At 36.5% G+C, this 19,887-nt stretch overlaps 1 protein-coding gene across 2 annotated transcripts in view; it reads right to left on the bottom strand.

Annotated features, from left to right (window-relative positions):
* creb3l1 (cAMP responsive element binding protein 3-like 1) overlaps nt 1–15,268 on the bottom strand; it is a 47,989-nt gene extending 32,721 nt beyond the window's left edge. For both annotated transcript variants that reach the window (XM_015386547.1, XM_015386548.1), the window contains exon 1: nt 14,906–15,268. In XM_015386547.1, coding sequence (XP_015242033.1) covers nt 14,906–15,016 — 111 coding nt within the window. In that variant the 5' untranslated portion in view covers nt 15,017–15,268. The remainder of the gene's footprint in view (nt 1–14,905) is intronic.
* Nucleotides 15,269–19,887: the final 4,619 nt, after the last annotated feature.

The raw sequence follows: 19,887 nt of genomic DNA, 5'->3' as shown, positions 1-19,887 counted from the left end.
GGCCCTCTGACCACCATCAGTACACAATGCAAGTTAAGTGTCTTGCCCTAAGACACAACGACACTGACAGTCGGAGCCGGGGCTTGAACTTTAATATGTTGGCAGCCAGAAACATGAATAAAGTGTGTGCACCCAAGGCACATGACCTCTAAAATGGCATATCCTACCAACCCTAGCATCCAAGCAGTCCCCTGCGATTGTGATATTGCACACATTGGTATAGCATAAAGGGTAGTTATTCAGCACAATGCACACCACTATATTTCAATTCACTAAAACCTTATTTGTCTTCATAAAGTTGCAAACATGTTATAAAGAAAAGAAAACAAATACAACTAATTTGCCTAAAAAGTCCATCAGACAGCTACAGCTGATCCAAAATGCTGTTGCCCATGTTCTCAATATAACTAAGAAAGTAAAGCACATCAGCCTGGTTCTGGAGTCCTTATATTGGCTCCCTGTAGCTCCGAGAATAGTCTAAGTTCTAGTTCAAACCTACTCTGCACACCAAGAACTAGAACTATGCATGGAGAAGCAGCATTTAGTTCCTATGCTCCACTTATCTGGAACAAACTCACAGAAGACTGTAAAAGTGCTGAAAGCCTGAGTTCTTTTAAATCAAAGTTAAAAACCCATCTGTTTAGAGCTGCCTTTAGCTGTTGAGTTTAACTGACGTGTTATTGGTTTAAGGTCGTGGTCCAACTGTTTTATTTGCTTTACTACCTGCTTTTATCATGTTTTAATCTTTACTTTTTATTTTTACTTTTTATTTACTTTCTATTTTACTGTTTAATCGATGTAAAGCACTTTGAATTGTCTTTGTACTGAATTGTGCTACACAAATAAACTTGCCTTGCCTAATATTAATAGCTGATCAATGGGGATTCTTTAACACATATTGATATTTTTCATATACCATTGTTTTATTTTGTTATTCTACTATAATTTTAACCTGGATGTTAATGAATGCTCTCTACTTTCGAAAATCTGCATCACTGAGTTCAGGCAAGGCATTGTGCATTATTGCACCGCTGTGTTTTTGCAGTAAAAGTCTGGGACACATGCAGCTGCCTTAGAAAAACATATGGAGCCAGCTCAGGCAGAGGGGGAGAAAACATGTGCTTAGCAAAATAAGCACAACATGACCCCTAAAATCCAATTCAGGAACTAAGGAAGTAGTTTGCATGAAGTTGCTTGCATTTACACATTTAGCACGGGAAGAAAACCCACCCACATTAAAGAATAGTGCATTTATCCTGACAGAGGTGCCTTGTAATCCTGTTGCTCAGAATGCATAAAAAGGTGCATAACCTTAAGCTGTGCTCTGCTGGGAATATGGGTCACATTAGGAGCTGCTTGCACTAGAAAAAAAAAAAACAGTGGAAAGTTCCCTAATTGGTCCTATTATGGGAGAAATGCAGAATAGAGAAAAAGCAGAAGTTTCTCTAGCCTAAAGTTATTTGATCTAAAATTAGCTTAAAAGGCTGAATAAGTCCAAAAGCTAAAGCCCTTGTGCAGATCTCAAATGGCAGTTCTCATATTTGTAGCTGCACTAGATTAATGCTACTTAGCAGCATTTGCAGCTCTTAATATTGAAAACATCTAGCTTCAGCAATGACCCTGCTTTGCTGGTTCCATCTGGGTTCAAAAGGGCCTGTTATCCATCTGCTGATTTGCATATTTAAGTTCACCTGCAGCCAAGACTTCGCCTGTTCAGGCCTAGACATGTGCATGCGATTGCCCTGACATTTCTCTGAGCTTTAACCAAAAGACAGGCGCTGTCATAATAACTAATAAGCATTTTTTTCATTTTGCATTTTGCAAAATCACAACTTTAACCTTCAACTGTTTTACTTGGATCTTCTGTGATAGACCCAGGAAACAAGTTCCACTACAGCAAAAAAGAACGAAATGAAAGCATAACTTTTAAAGTAATGCATAGATTTTATAGATTACTCATGAGGTAGCATAGCAGCAGCATTAAAATGTCATATGGGTGATAAAACACACAGAAATCAAGAAAGAAAACCTGTTAATCTGGCAAAAAAGAACAAACAGACATTCAGAGCTGTCATGAAATAGTTTAGGGGAAATAATTCATGTATGCCTAAGCGTTTTGATCAAAGTCTAGATTTTAATTTAAGATGAGAACCTTGTGAGAAGTTTTGAACAAGTAAAAGGGTTACAAAAAGGTACTTCCAACCCTCCTTATCCATGTGAGGTCCTGAATTATCTGTGAGCCAACTGTTCTTGGGTGGATGAGGGTATACAGCCTCAACTGCAACCCTGATAGATGTGATTACAGGTCACGTTGTGGGAAAGAGGACATGCACCGTCACACTGCTGTAAAGCAATGGTTAAAAATGATCCCAACATTCCTTGGATCGTATAATTAGCACAGCAGCAAAAAGGCCTCCAGTATCATTTATCTGTTGGACTACTACGTGAGGCGTGTGAGCAAAAACATAACCTCTTCAAGCATGAATATTTTCTTTCAGGAGAGATTTGCTTTTTGAAGCACATCAAAAAGGTGAATTATTTGCTTTCATGACCCGCCAGTCAATACTACCACAAAAGGTCAACTTTTAAAAACTGGATTTCCCGGATGCTAATATGCATCATACCTGCAGGACCCGAATTTCACTGCTGGGAAATTCAACAGGAAGATAGTTTGATTTCTCCTAAGTGTCTTCCTTGTACCTGTTTACTTATCTGCAATGTAAACCCTTCTGAGAATAAACTGGTCGCACAGGAGGGGCAGCCTCAGTGAACCAGAGTGGCTTCTGCAGGAACAGCTGGAGTCAGTGTGAGCAGATGCTGTTAAACTGGACCCATTATTACCTGAAACACCTCCTCTCTCCGCTGGGGGAGGGAGAAAGAAGGGTGTTAAAAAGCAAACTGATGTTTCTTTGTAGCTTACTACAGCACGGGTGTGTCATTATAGGTGAAGGATGTGAAATGTTAAACCGCACAAAGAGAGCTGGGAAAGATATATGCATGAAATGGTTATAAATGCAGAGTGTGACTGTCATGCCTGTAATTAACAAAGTTTAGCCCCGACGGATTGCTTCGCTTCTTTTTATCTACTTGCTTTTTACTGGCTCAGGTAAAGATAAAAAAAAAAAAAAAAACTTTTTCAGTTTAGATTCATGAAGATTATCAAAAATGGGTGTAGCGTTCCTCCAGCTCATACAGTGAGGGCTTTAGATGCCACCAGATTTAGGGAAAAGATCTATAAGAAATACACTAGATTACCAAGACTAGTAAAGATGCACCAATCAGATTTCAAATCGATTTCCTGTTTGGTTTGGTGATGGACTATAACAGAAACAACAGAAATAGATGTGTCGTGTCATTCAAATAAATAAAGATTACCACCACTTTAAGCATTTAAAAAATCTGTTAAAACAAAGGAAACTCTTGTTTTTGATGCCTTAAGGATAATAAATTGAAAAAAAATCAAATTTGACCTGCGGATCATGTGGAATATTAGTCGATTATTCAAACTGATTGGTGCATCTTTAAAAACAAACTGTATCTGCCTTTAACATGTAATAAGAACATAGGATCCAGATTATCTTATAAAGGCTAATAAACTAATGCATCTAAAGTATTGATTACTCAAGACTGCGGGTAGTCCGGCACTGTGAAGCTTTCTTCCTTTTTCTAAGGAACACTTTTTTGTTATTGTGATATCTTTTCTGCTGCATCACTCTTAGCCACAATTTCAGCATAACCTTATTTCATCTTCAGAGGGGTTATTTATTTCAATTCAGTTTATGTATATAGCAGCAATTGACAACACATGTCATTTCAAGTCACTTTACAGAGACAATTCAAACAGATCACATAGTCCAAGTGGTTCATTTTTCAAAAAACACCTGAGTGCCTCGACAGCAATCCCTCACATTATATTATAATATGAATTAAAAACAGAAGCATATAAAATGTTGTATAATCTCTTTACTAATGTGTAAAATGTATTCAGACAAAAACAGCTACTGTGATTAATGTGAAACTATTTAGTCTAGAGTTCACGTAATATTTGAAATTTTGATAATGAAATTTCTTTAGTTTTATACCAAATTACCCAGGAGCAGGAGGTTTATAATAATTGGGTAGATCTGTGATAAATTTAATACATGTGTACAGGGTTCACTGGACAGAAAAACATTTTTCTTTTAAAAGTGCATGTGTCACGCTATTGGTAGAGCGCCCTAAGTGGATATCCAATTCCCCGCATTTCTTGAAGTCTGAAGCTGTTTTCCCACTAAAAACACGGGTTTTTCAAAACCGGATTGATACGCTAACAATCGGCTTTTGGCTCTTTGCCCATTTGACCGTAAAGCCGAGTCTGACCCCCTGCTGATAATCTGCGTGGCCACTGTTCCCACCACGGTGTGTCTGATGACAGCATCAGGCTGGGTGGGTGTTGATATTAGCATTGATGATGTTGACACTTCATCAGAAATAAGGGAAGTAAATAATGGTGAGCAACGTGGATGGGAGCGAGAGCGAAGTCAGTGTTCTTTATAATATCTGTCCGAATCCCTCTGCACCATGTTTACGCTTATGCTGGTGAAGTTTCTCAGTCATCCAGGTCATAGTCATTCAAAAAAAGTTAAAAAAAACAATCCACTGGACTTTGTTTCCAAGTTTGAAGATGTTTCGCTTCCCATCCAGGAAGCTTTTTCAATTCAAAATGTCAGAATTATTATTATCCAAGGGGATTTTAATGCGGGTTGCTTGTTGATTGGCCCGGGTTGATATGCGTCAGTGAGCTGTTCCCATTGTCACTAAAAGCCAATTGTTTCTGGGTTTAAATGCGTATAGCTTTGAGCCCCATAGAGAGCCAAGCTTAAGGTCTGCCTTAACTAATATATAACAAGAGCATTATTTATAGATCATCATATTAATGTGTAAAACTGGCCCAGTCAAAGTCCAGAGCTAAATCCAACGGAGAATAAAAAGATAAAAAAACAGATTTTTAAGCATATTGACCATCCAATCTGACTGCCTTTTTTTTAACAAACAATGGGCAAACATATCGGTGTCTGGATGTGGTCAATTGGTGGAGACTATTACAGCAGCCACCTTCAGTCACAGAAGCTCAGTAAAAACTGCATGCTCTATTTTCAACGTTTTTTTGTGAACATTTTGGAAACCGGGCATTAGTTTCTATGCAAACTAAGTTGGTCTGTCAGATATAAATCCCAATTAAATATAATAAAAACGTTGTGAAGAATGTAGAAGGAACACATTTTTAGTGAATGTGGAGAACAGATATGGTTCTTTGTCTACTTTGAATTCATTGACTCTATAGCAGAATGAGAATAAATGGCAAGATCCCATTTGTATGCATACTAGGATGGTAATTTCAGTTGAAATCCAACAATAAACTAGGGCGGGTTAATGATTCCCAATTATTATATTTGTTTTTAAGGGTAGATATTTGGCTTTTATCTGTTGCATTATGAAGTAAATCATTTAATTTTGGAGAGGTCATTGAGGCAAACTTCCTCTTTTACAAATTACTCCTAAAGTTTATTATTAGTAAGCCCTTTTAACCTGTAGCATGCCTTGCATTCTTTTGTCATTTTACTTTGAGATAAAAATATTTCTGACCAAAATAGAGTGCAGTGTTTTTTATAGTCAATAATATGTCTTCCACATGATTGCACTCAAACTGCAGGCCATATGAAATAAAAAAAATACTTTCTCTCATTTGAAATGTGCTTTTGCAACCTAAATCCCAAGAATAATATTTTTTTTTATCAAAAGTCTTGTCAATATTTGCGGTTTTGCCAGTTTCTAACAATATTGCAGCTTTTATATAACTAAAAACATGTTATCTGCAGAGATAAGACAAAATAGGCAAAGTTCTGGGCTGCATTTTGGCTTCCTGTGGAGGTGTGTGGCTGCAGCGGGTTGGCTGCCTTTGCCTTAACTTGAGCTACACGCTCTTAACTGTGTGTGTGACACAGGAGTGAACAGTTAAAGCTCCCAATAAAACAGCAGAAGGGTATTTTTCCTTCTCTCACACGCCGCTGCTGCAGGCCGGCACACATTCTTTCTGGCATTTGAGCGACCAATGGGATAAGGGTATGCAAACAAGGGGGGCGTGGCTCCCAACAGCTGGAGTGAAGGGTCTGAATGGAGAGTAGAATTAAATAAAATAGAAAATAAATAGAGCAGATATGGAAAATGAGAGAAAAAAATGGAGATTGAGGAAAACTAATGAGGTAAAGAGGGGTTAAGTGCAAAGTGGTGTGTGGCTCACTGTTAGAGAACACCAGCCCTGTATTCTTATGCAACTGTGAGCTATAGCAGAACGGTGTCTGCTTGACATCTTGAATCTCCTGCAGCTCCAGCTGACTAAAAACAGACATACATCATCACTTAAACACATATGAATTTCCAGTTTAAGGGTAATTATTCTCAACTGTCAGCTTCTCAAAGCATATTCGGCATAACTCTGACAAAACAAGAGAGCGTCAAGATTTTCTGGAAGTACCAGAAGTTTTGTCCTTAATTAAATGTTCATGCAAAGCAACACATTAAACCTCCACTAATGCAGCCACCAACAAGCTTCCACCCAGGAATTCATATGCTAGCCTGCTGAGGGTTGATTTATAAGGGCTTTATTAAATTCATGCGGGGATATTAGATGCTTTGACATAAATTAAGTTATTGTTAAAAATAGCTTATAAACTTTCATTCTCTGTATACCTTATACCACTTTTTTAACCATAATTAGCTTCCATGCATTTTCCCCCCCAAAAAGATTGCAACATAAATAAGACTGAAAATGCTTATATTTTAAACTCAATTTCTCTAAAATTAATATCCCTACTTTTGAAATTGAAAGTTTTTTGGGCTTCTTGCATATATATTCCCTCTGGGTATACAGGCACACCCTGTGCTAGAAAAAAGGTAAGAAAAACAGAGAGCAGGAAGTTTGCGACTCCAGGATACACTGCAACACAGAGCACACCTTTATTAACCTCTAAACTGGGATGCATTCAGTTTTAATAAATGACCTGAAAACTAGTATAATGGAAGAATTATTAACTTTATAAAGGTGTAGGCATCAGGCTATGAAGCAATGCCCAAAGGTGTAGAGTTTAGGTTTAAGTTTATATCATTGAATCAGACAATCTGTGGTCAGGTTAAATTATTAAAATATTTAACCATTATATGTTGTCCAATTCAAGTAATACCACAACATTGAGTGTCTTGAAAAGAAATGGCCCCTTTTGCATTTATTCTATCTTTATTTAATTTTATTTATTTCTCTTTTTTGCCATACTTAGATATTTAAGGTGAAACCGTAGATTTAAATGAGTCAAATATAAATACAAAAATCAGTTTTTAGATTATATTAAAATGCTGGTAACCCAACTTTTTTGAGAGAAAGCCCCACTATGATTACTGAAATAACTTGAATCAGACAAAAATAATAATGAATAAAAATTGAACAAATACAAGTTAGTAAGTGCTATAAAACCATGAATCAGCTGAAAAAATAAACCCATGAAACAAGCCTGGACTAAATTTATGGTAACTCCAGAAAAGACTGAAAACAAGGTCACCAAAGGGATGGGTTAAATCAAGGTGTATCCACTAATTAGCATCATAGGTGCTTACAATCTTAAAATCAGTCAGTAGGTCTATATATAGGGCTGCAGGTAGTCATTGTGCTGTTTGGTGACATGGTGTGTACCACACCCAACATGGACCAGAGGAAGTGTTCTCAGGAGATTAGACAGACAATTATAGACAAGCCTGGTAAAGGTAAAGACTATGAGACCAACTCCAACTGGCTTGATGTTGCCGTGACTACAGTTGCACATATTTTTTTAGAAATTTAAGATCCACAGGGACTTTAGCTAATCTTCTTGAATGTGGATATAAGGAAAATTGATGACCAAAAAAGAGAAAAAAAGAGACGAATAATATGAATAGTAACAAAAGAGCCCAGAAAAACTTCTAAAGGATTAATGGTGAACTAAAAGCTAAAGGAACATCAGTGTCAGACCGCGCCATCTGTCATTGATGGAGCCAAAGTGGAGTTAATGGGAGACGATCAAGGAGGAGACCATTGTTGCAAACAAATCATAAAAGTCAAACTGGAATTTGCCAAAATACGTTTTGACAAGCCACAAAGCTTCTGGAGGAATGAGACAAAATTTGAACCTTTTGCTCTGTTTACAGATGGAAAAAATAATGCATATCAAAAAAAACAAACAGTGTCTTTACTGTGAAACATGGAGAAGGCTCTGTTATGTTCTGGGGCTGAGTAATGTGCTGTCTGGTGTCAGAAAGCATGGTCTCACTTGGAGGTTATGGGTCTTCCAACAAAATAATGACCCAGAACACAAAGCTAAAAAAAAAAATGCATCCAAGCCAACCTGTTTCTTTGTTAAAAAAAAGCTGTCACCTTGTGTTATTGGTTCACTTTCACAGGTCAGCCATCTAACTCTCAGATCTGACAAGTCAACAGAGCCCCTAAATAAAACCTATCGGACAACAGGAGTGCCCATTCTAAAACATTTTTAAGAACACATAAAAAACAAGTTCATTTAAATACATCTTGAAATGAAATTTCTCATCTGAATTAAGAAAACATGGAACAGTGACAGCCCTTGCCAAAAATACTCCAAGAGAGCATCAGTGACTCATGCAGGAGGTCCCAAAAGGGCGTGCTCTGTGGACTGACGGGACAAGACACACAACCTCTTACTGTACATCTCTTGCAGATCTAATAACATTCTATAAAAATAATACCAGTTTTATTATGCTTCAGGACTCGAAGCTATTATTGTAGTTGATGGATCCATACATTCTGCTCTCTTCCAGTGAATTCTTAGGGAGAATGTATCTTTATTTTTAATCCAAGTGCATTGTCAGTAAATCCACTGCTAAATTGCTCAAAAAGCACAAATAAAATTGCTCTGGTCAAAGTCTGGACTTTTATCTAATTGAGGTGATGTAACATGACCCTAACAAAGATGTTAATTCCCTAAAAAAAAGACAAGTTTACATTGTGCTTAAAAACAAATTTTTATATAAAAACTGGTTTGGCATAAATGTACATAATGTACATAATCTGACAGGAGAGCTTAAGAAAAAAGCTTAACAAATCTAAAACGGGGCAAATACACTTGTGTAGCCCTGTATGATGTAGAAAACCAAGCTGATCAGTCAAGTGCTTACTACAGACATCACCAAAGTCGGTCCTCGAGGGCCGCTGTCCTGCAGGTTTTAGAGGTTTCCCTGCTCCAGCACAGCTGATTTACATTGATCGTTGATTAACAGGATTCTGTTGAACTGCAATCATCAGAATCAGCTGTTCTAAAGCAGAGAAACCTCTAAAACCTGCAGGACAGCGGCCCTCGAGGACCGACTTTGGGGACGCCTGGCTTACTAGAACACTCTTCAGTGTGGAGGTTATTACAGCAGTAAGCAGTTATTTTCAGAGGGAGTTATGACTTATAATATATTGAGGGGAAACAAAATTTAAAAAGGGAAATATACATTTAGGAAGTCTTAAACTATCCTGTTGAACCTTTAACATATGCCTTTTCATCAAAACTGCTCATTTGAAAATATTTTCACTTTGAAAAGTTCAGCCACAGAGAGAAATTTGAGGCACAGAAAAGTTTGAGCATACAGATGACGCAAAGCTGTAGGAGTTTCAAAAGGTGTTGTATTGCTTATTTCTTCTCCCATCGTTGGCATGGTAACACTGTGACATAATTAAAGAAGAGCATGATTTAAACCGCTAGCGCAGGAAAGATGAGACGGAGGTCCAAACAAACACAGCAGAGAACAAAATGTCTTTGTATAAAATCCACAACTTATTGAATAGCATCTGAAACACAACCTCAACTCTGAAGCAGCTTCTTTCATAGTTGGCTTTCTGATCCTAGAAGGACTGTATGGATTGCAAGTATATCCTCAATACATCAAAGCCTTTCCTCCCCTCAGTAAAAATGGTCAATGATCTTCAACGCATTTAATAAACAGAAAAAGAGGAAAAATATTGAATTATTTTCTGCCACCTGTGTTGCACAAGTATTTCCATTTCAAATTATGAGATATCCAGCTTTTTTTTTTATGTTTTTTTTTTTTTTTTTTTACAGCTATTATAGATTAATCAGAATTGGCCAAAGCTGATGCTGGCAGGGAAAAGCTTTATGAAAAAAGGAAAAAAAGAATTCAACCACAGACTTCAGATCAGTGTATTTAACAGGAAGTTGAGCTGTTTTAAAGTTACTCTACTAGTCAGAGGTTAAGAGTTCAGTGAAAGTACAGATACAGACCTTGACAGTTAATGAGGCTGAAGCACAAATTGACCAATAGAGGTTTTTTAAGGCTGATCCCAATTATTCTGAGATCAGTCCAAATGATCCCCCCAAATATGTGACGCTGTTTTTTGGAGGGACTGATTCTTGAAGTTATATCATTCTCAATCTCAAAGCGTCACATATTGGTGCTTGGTCAAAGTCCCATGTGCATCATATACTGAGGTGCAGGGGGTAGCAGACAGTGTATAACGGGAGCTACAAAGTCACTTTGGTAGCTTTAGAAGCGTATTGTAACATGTATACTACTATTTCTTTAGGTTTAGGGTAAGGGGAGGGTTAGTGGTATGTTTTGGGTTTTTTTTCACAGCTCATGGAAAAAATTTGGGAAGTTGCTGCTACAGCCTGCCATGAACCCTGTGCATCAGTTAGGGGTATCCCCATCGCATCAGTATCTGGGGACTTGACCAAACGTCAACATGTGAAGAGATGGAAGTGAGAATGAGTTGGATAGAAATTTCAGATTGATAATAAATGCAAACTCAATTTAATCAAAAATGGAACATTTATTAAGAAATTAAACAAAAGATTAACAGCGTTTAGCAAACAGAGGAAGTGGGAATGCGTGCCCTTCAAGTGGTCTAAAGGCAGGGCTGTTGAACGCATTAATGAATTCCGATAAAAGAAAAAAGCCAAAAATATCAGCTGGTCTTTGCCTCCTGACTTTGGCTAAAACTTTTCTTTTCACATATTTATTGCTAATATATCGATCTAGTCAGTTTGATCTCTGTTTTGTTGTGATATGCAAACTGCAGTAATAAAACAATATTAGCAATAAGGAGTAAACCACCTGAACAAAATCATTTCATTTTTTAACTCAATAACAGCAGGTGTTTTTCAATTAATAGAACTGATTGATTTGTTTATTGATCTTCCATCAGCTATTATATACTCTGTTCTTCCTGTGGTCAAGAACGCCATTGATCATAACTGCTTCATTAGTTTATTTGTAAAAAGAGTTTGGCCTGGGTTTTTATTGATGAATCATTTCCATTTTATTGGTTATTTACGGTAATAAATATCTTATAAATGGCTGCAGATCGAGATACAGTTATTAAATGCAGTAAAATAGTTATTTTCCAGCAAATGTGGGCTTCAGGTACGCAGCCTGATGAGCTTACAGGATAATTTGACTGAACACAGGAGAGAAAAAGAGAGCCTGAGACAGAAAGTCTGATAATGAGCCATCGTTTCCTATTTTCTCAATGGTAGAGCCCGGCCTAGTGGCTTCACAGCACAGAGGACAACTCTATTTAGAGTGGAGACAGGGGAGGTTTAAACCACAAGCAGACTGCAGGGCTGACTCACTGACTAGAATAGAAGTCCACCTAAAAAAAAACAAAAAACGTGCTGTTTAAAAAAGAAATGGCTAGGGAACACAATGTGGAAAAAGAGAGAGTGAGGAATTGGAAACCGAGACATTCCTGCTGACATTGACCTCTAAGAGTGGAGCAGTTCTCAGTCTTTCCACCTTAACGTCATTAATCAAGATCTTAAAGCCCAACCATGCATGGCATGTCCCGAAAAGCATGGGAATACAGAGCGGCAGGACAATCTCATATTATGGTACATTTGTTTAAAAAAAGCTTCACCACATCAAAACAGAAATCAAAAGCAAAAACATAAAAGATGGACTTGTTTTTATTCAGAAAAGGGAAAAAAATGGTGGAAACAAAAATAGGACATATTAATCATAGCAGTTACAATAATGTCCTTTAATTTATTTTCAAAAAAAATCTTGATTCTTTTGCAACTTAAAGTGCTTTTGCATCACTTTGCAGCAACAGGTGGGGGAGGGCCAGCAGTGCTTCATTTGTGCTCTTCTAAGGCAGATAAAACTGTCCACACTCATATTATCTGACACCTCATTAAACAATTTCCACAGAACATTTTGGGAAGGTTTTGAAACCATAACATAGAAAAAACATTTTTTATAATTCTATACTAAAAACCAGTGAATGATTCCAAATAAAGACCAGAGCAGACACCAAACCGGATAGAAAATAGTTAAATCGCAATGTCACAGTTTCGGGGTATTATCTGAGTTCAATCTGTGTGTAAGTTGCAAAAGAACAGCAGCGTTTTCGATTTATCAGCCAACATGTGGTGATTGTACTGATTAAAAAGCATGCATGTCTTAAAAACATCCTGTTCTGCTTTACAGTTTGTCAAAAGCACCAAAATGTTATACTCTAAATGCACCAGGGAGCATTATCACAGATCCTTCCTCACAGCAGCTGTGAGACTCTATAATTACCACTATTTCCAACAACCTCAATAAGTTGTAACTATTGCACAATTTCTACCTTCGTCAGTTAAATTAACATGCTGCTGTCATTTTGCACATCTCTGATGCTGCTGCTATTTTCAAATATCCATCACTGTAAAACTGTCCACAGCTGCATATTGGTTATTTATTCCCCAGATACACAGTATTTATATTGTTAAAACACTTTACAGTACAGTATTTTATTTGCTTATTTTTTAAACTCTTCACTATTATTTTATTCTTGTACACTTTTCTAAGGTCCACATTTGTGTGACCATTTTTTCTTTAATCTTTTTGCTGCTGTAACACCAGAATTTCCCCATTGTGGGACAAATAAATTGATTTTTTTATTCTATTCTAATAAGACATCTATAGAACATTACCTAAAGCTTCAATATAAAATAAAATAATAAAAAATAATTGAAGTGGTTGTATTTTAAAACAGCTAGTATGACTACTTTTACCATATAAACACTGCATGTGTTGTATAGTAAAGGTTCCAGCTCTAACACTGTGCTTAATGTGATTGGTCAACCTGCAAGGCAAGTCCACTTCAGGCTAATTATCTGGATAACAGCAGCATTAGCTGCAGCCACTGACCAGGGAGAGTAAAAGCCTGGGGATACCTTACTGTTGCTGCTTAAAGGAGCCAGATCTGGCCTCAGCATGAGCAGGGTATCCTGTTAAAACTGTTGCTTCAGGCAATACTTATTTCAAACAGAGGAGTAGCCAGAAAATTTTTATAATGGTGGCCAGGCAATAACCAATGTAGACTGAGGGGGGGCCAAAAGTAGATAGGTGCGAGAACCTCAGGGTCAATCTACACTGTTCCAACAGGAAAATTAACAAGCAAAACATCCATATTTTCTAAATAAAGACAAATTATACTTTCCCACAGTCTTTGCTAACAAATAAGCGAATATAGTCAAACATCTGTGCTTTCTAGATTAAAGGTATAGTGGATAAAATTCTTTCAGCTTTGAGTTTTGGGCGAACATCTTTTCCATTGTCATTACTTACCTACTTTTATCAGTAATCATTCTGCATAAAATTGATATTTACAAATACTAATATCTACATAAATTGATTATTTTAATAAGTTTTTATTAAAATAGTTATTTATTTCACTGAAGACTCCTAGATGACTTCCAGAGACACTTCATTTTCTCTTTACTTCATATAACACAAAATCCATTTCTGCTTGAATTCTGTACTTATCATCTTTAATGTTAATATATTGATGTGCATAATTAACCACATTGTTTTGTTGTCAAGTAATTAATATATGAAAAATTAAAAATGTTTTGGGTGGTCAATGATTGGCTAAGGTTGGCCCCTGGCCCCCCATCTAGCTCCGCCCCTGATTTCAAACAGTGCTAAGGAACTACACTTTAACTACACTTTAACATTAAAGTAAATCCACCTGTATATAAGCCATCTGGATTGTACATATTTTTATTTTTTATTTCTTATTTTTTTATTTTTTTATTTCTTATTTTTATTTTGTTCTTTCATTGTGTACGATACATGTACACTTGCACCTTAATCCTTATTTATCTTGATATGCTGTATATACCTGTATATACTGTATATATATTGTTTATTCTTAGTGCACCTTTTTCCTCCTTGTTTGCACCTTCTTTAACTTCTATGCCAAAATGTGATGAGTGAACTTCTCCGCTGTGAGATCAATAAAGCTCATCTTATCTTATCTTATCTGAAAAAGGAATTTTAACCAGATAGTTGGGAATTTACCCATTAATACAATGTGGAATATTTTTATTTTTTTTCCCCCTGATTTAAGAAATAGCTTAATCTGTGTCCATTTGGGGAAAAAAAAAAAAAATGTTGCACATGAAAATAGTTGTCTTTAGTTATTTTTTTTTTAGCTTGTATGCACATTTTATTTTTCTTTATAAGGGAAATGGATGCAAATATACTATTTTCTAAAATAAATGCTCATATCTGGGTGCAGAGTTTTGTTTATAAAGCTCCAAGATGCAAAAATATAATAATAAAATTAAATTGCACTGCAGGGGGGGAAAGGCAGCACCTGTTAATTGAACACGCGAGTTAACCAGTAACTCGCCAGCTTGACTTGGTGCCTGATTGCGCAATAAAACGCACACAGACGCACAAGGTCTGAACCCCGGATGTGTGCCAGGATCTCATAAATCCACCACCCCTCTGAGGTCCGGCTCCAGGCGGAACAGCTGGAGCTTGAATTCAAACACAGATGATTTCCAGCAGGAAGAAACACAAAACTCACCTCATTAGAGAGGAAATCTCCATCGCCGAGTTCCTCCAGGTCCAACAGGTTGGTTCCTGCGGAGGAATAGAGTTTCTCCGCTGTTAAACTGTCTAAGATAGACTCCATCATGACTGCCAGTGTCTGTCTGCTACTCCTCTAAGACAGATGGACAGAAGAAGTCTTCAAATCAACTCATTAATAAAATAATAATAATGACAGTGCGGTTTGTTTTCAGCGGGGATGCGCGCCTCCTTTTGTATGGAAGCCGGTGAGGATGAACGAAGTAACTTGTCTCTGTGTCAAACGTGGAGATGTGATGATTTACTCATCATCATTTTTTCTCCTGCTCTCCTCCTCGCTGCAGCAGAGCCGCTCCAGATCATCTGCGCTCCCCTATCGGCTCGCGTGCGCTCCCAGCCACGCGCCAATGAATATTCAATACAGCCCCGCCCCTTGACGTCAGTTAAGGAGGTTTTAGGGAAATCATAATAACCATAGGCCAAAAAATATTCCAATTAATAAAGTTGACTTCACATCTTTAAACAATTCATTCAAAATTGAATATTTTAAAAGAATCTTCTAAAAAAAAACCAACTCTATATGGAATGTAGTGACATTTTGAACAAAACAAAAAAAAAAAAAAAATAAAAAAAACTTAAGAATTATAGGTGATCAAAGCAAAAGATGAATTTAATTCAAATAGCCACCTGATGCAGTTCACAAAGATCAAAAAGGGTCAAAATCCAGTCCTTTGCTTGCTTTATTCACCGTACAGGAATATTTTACGGAGAAGAAAGCATGTATATTGTTAATGTATGTTCTTTCTTTTTTTTTGCAATAAAAAAAATAATAATAATAATAACAATAACCATAGGTTTGTTACTATTTTTTTCAAATATGAATTATTTTAAAATAATGTCTGAATATTATTTCAGGAAAGCGCAGATAATAATGAAGTGAATTATTAATATTGATTAAGTTTGATTTGAAGAAAGCATGTATTTTGATGTTTCAAAAGGAAAAACCAAAAAACAATGTTTGTTGAAGAATAAAATAAAATACGCAGGCAACCTCCACTATTGAGGTGTTGGAAGAAGAGGCTGCAAACTGCTAAGCTTTAACAACAGGAGAGTCTAAAGATAGAATAGAATAGAATAGAATAGAATAGAATAGAATAGAATAGAATAGAATAGAATAGAATAGAATAGAAATATATATGTATTGTCCCATATTGGGGAAAAGATTGGCAAAACAGACACAATAAAGCTTAAGGGTACATATAAGAATAAGTAATCTGAACAAGAACAGTTTTTAAAGATCAGATTTACAGCAGTAAAGAAGAAAAAAAAATAACAATTGGCAAAGGAAATTTCCAGGTAGAAAAATTGAAGATAAAAAAAAAATGGAACACAGCAGCCGGTTTAAAGAGAGCCAGAAAACTGTGCCAAAAGCATGATTGTAGCACAAACGCTTGCAGATCAGATGAAAAACTATGCAAATAGTAATGAGCACACTATTTTCTTCAACATCTGTAAAACATGTGTTGATTGTAATAAAAACATTATAAACAATTCTTTATCATACCCAAGAACCTGTGCATCCAGTAGCATGTTTATAAATGTTCACTGGGTCTGTTTGGAGAAGCACAGATTAGAAATTCCAAAAGGAGCTGGGGGAGGAGGGATCTGCGGAAGTGCTCCTTTATGCAGCTGGATGCAGTAATCTGTCACTGAATGTGCTGGACCTGAATTTATTATGTTATTTTCCTTAAAGTCATACAGTTGTGACTCACTGGTTTGGCTTTTGGTAGGGGGGGTATTCCTATTAGCCATTTCTGGTGGGAACAAACCATCTTTATATTTTGCTGATAATGAACACTTTTAGCTAATCAGTGATTAAAATTGTATAAAAAAAAAACACTTTCTAATAAACAATGGGTAAAAAAAATCCCAATTATGCTTGTCTAAATCTTAAAAATTGACGTCTTTGTTACATTTATAATTCAGGTTTGAGTTCCAGTTCATTACGCTCTGCGAATTTTCCCCTTTTTACACAATCTAAGCTGCAAATAAACAGACGCCTCCGCCTTGTCAACATTTCTGTTGGTGAATCACCTTAAAGGTCAAACACTGATCTGAAGCAACCTAGTCTTGTTTTCACTCTGATCTTTGCTAAAACTGACCACCTGTTACTCTTATCTTACTGCTTCCAAGATGCACAAAGCTGCTGTCTGCATAACGACTCACTGGAGCATATCGGCTCCCTCTGGATTAAATAACCAATAGATGTAATCAAAAAAAATTAGATATCTGCCAACAGGACATCTATAAGTCTTAAGTTTTTTGTTATTATTCTTTTCTTAAACGAGTGGTGAGAACCAGACGTTTTGTTCACCATAGAATAGTTTGAATCTAATGATTCGTTAGAAGGGACTAGTCAAAGTACAGGCCTAAAACCAAAAAAAAGAACCTGTGGCAAGTTTTTAAACATGTCACAAAATACTATGCAAGTCATTCTCCTGAAATGTGTTGTTTTTTAACCACTTTAGCCCAAACAATGGTTTGATTCTATCATTCAGGTTTCAGCCTTATGGGGTTACAGAGCAGACGGTATCCGATTTGGTGAGTGTCGATTGTTAAAGTTGAGCCTCTTCAGGCTAGTATCGCTAATCTCAGTCTCACATGACCCCTCTTTTTCCTTTATGATCCATTTTCTCCTTCTTCAACTGTGTCTTGTTTCACCCTCCTTGTATCATTTTACGAAGGTCTCTCTCCTCAAGGGACAAGGTGTCCTTATTTTTCCCAACACACCTCAGTGTTGTATAATTGTGTGACCTTTAACAATCTGCAGTAATTCTCACCAGAATGTAATAAATTCTTTAAAAAATAGGTTGTTAAGATGCAAAAACAACAGGTACAGACTGGTTTCAGATTATCTTTATTTTCTTAAGGGTTTTATTGTAGTTGGTTTTTTTTTTACATGTATTTCTGGGAAAATACGTTCAATGTTAAGTCTTTGTTTGGTGATTGAAACCTGTTTTTCAGCATGCTTTGTACATGAAACATAACCCAACAATCCCCGAATCCATCCTATTGCTGATTCTCCACTCTTAAAACGAACAAGCATCACTGTTCAATTAATATTCATGTTAAAAAGCAAGAATACAATAATGTGACGAAAATGACAAATTAATTAAAGAGATAAAAAGCAAAATCCCAAACAAAAAATGTTGCACACCAGGAGTACCTTCAGAAGATGAATGCTCTGTGTTCATCACCTTTGCAGTAATTTTTCCTTATTGCTGATTGGAGGTTGGCTTTTACAGCTGTTTTAAGAAAAACAGATGTGTGATTCTGTAGGACAGGAGGCTGATAAAAGGGCTTAAACACCAACTGTGCACTTAAAACTTTTCCTGTCTGCAGGATTCTTTGTTCGGCTCTTAAATCATCGTGTGAGGATGTTTCTAATGACTCACTGTTATTACTTGGCTTGTATTAGTTTTGAACAATAAGCTTAAAACCTGTTATACTTATGTATAACATATGTATGCTAACATATGAAATAATCAAATATATTCTATCAAAATATCCTAAATAAATACAAAAAAAAGTATTTGTTTGTGTCTTTTGTTTAATGTTTTAAAGGTAGTAGAAATGGATTGATTAGGGGAATTAAATCCTTTGATTTCCAGAGATAAATGAGCAGGTAGTAAAATGTTCTCATGTTCTTTATGCTTGTCATTCATGAAGTTGAAGGTATTGTTCGGCAGCAAAACTTGTTTATAGGCTATCAGTTTGCATTTTACCAGCAGATATTAACTGACTCTGAAGGCTGAGTGGCTTATTTGGCTTTTTTATTCCTTTTTGTTGGCTTTCCAGTGCTTTACTAAAAGCTTTAAAGGGGTCATAGAATGATTATATAGGGTATTTGGTGCTGGTCCTTAAGGTCTCTGAATAGGGTGTGTAACACTGGTTGGGCTAAAAGTGGCATATTTGCTGTTCTATATGCCCTAATGCAAGCCTGGTTAGCTGTGCGCTGATTGGTTGGTTTAAAACGAGCAAAGCTGCAGAGCAAAGACACATCATAGCAACAAGCACTCACTCACTGAAACATTGAAATTGTTGAAATGGTAGGGTGATAAGACGTCCTCTTTTTCCCTGACAAGTGCTATTTAACTGCAAAAAATAGAAACCTAAATAAGTTATTGTTTCTTAAAATAATTGCATTTTGTGTTAAACTGAGGAGGTAAGTGAGACACTTTGCCAATGGAACAAGACAATTGACATTTAAAATAAGAAAAAGTATCTGCACTGTCTTATTACAAGCGTGTATTATCTAATTATCTTATTTTAAGAGTAAACATGCTCAATCCATTGGCAAATCATCATGTTTACATAATAAAAGTAAAGGTAAACAAACTTGATTTAAGAAATTTTTACTTATTCATAGATCGTTTTTGCAGTGTTTCATACCTAAAAAAAAAAAAAAGTCCAGCGGGGAATTTCAAAATGGTCCAGGATTTTGGTCGACTACAGTGCAGCAGGTAGTCGAAACTAGTGTTGCACCGATACCGATACCAGTATCGGACGGGGCCCCGATACTGCCCTAAAATGGTGGTATCGGTATTGTCAAGTACCAACAAATAGGGCACCGATACCATTTTGAGAGCCATAAGTTTATTCAACTATTGTCACCCATTCCTGGTAGGCAATAAAAAGTTCTACTGGATTCACTTTGTATTAGATTTTTTCCTGCTTCACAAAGGTAGGCAGCAGCTTGACAAAGCCATGATGGCAATTATTTTACATTATTATGGTATCGGTATCGGCCGATACTGCAGAGCCAGGTATCTGGTATCGGTATCGGGGCCAAAAAATGGCATCGGCGCAACACTAGTCGAAACACAACGGGCACTGGAACCGAGCCGTCAGCTCCGGGGCTGTTCCAGGAACCCCAGCAGACAACAGCCCCTTGTTTCAGTAAAAGAAGTTTATTCAGCT

Source organism: Cyprinodon variegatus, unplaced genomic scaffold, assembly GCF_000732505.1.
Source record: "Cyprinodon variegatus isolate N-32 unplaced genomic scaffold, C_variegatus-1.0 Scaffold371, whole genome shotgun sequence".
Lineage (NCBI taxonomy): Eukaryota > Metazoa > Chordata > Actinopteri > Cyprinodontiformes > Cyprinodontidae > Cyprinodon > Cyprinodon variegatus.
Note: the sequence above shows the minus strand (reverse complement) of the source record. Positions and strands in the feature narration are given on the sequence as shown.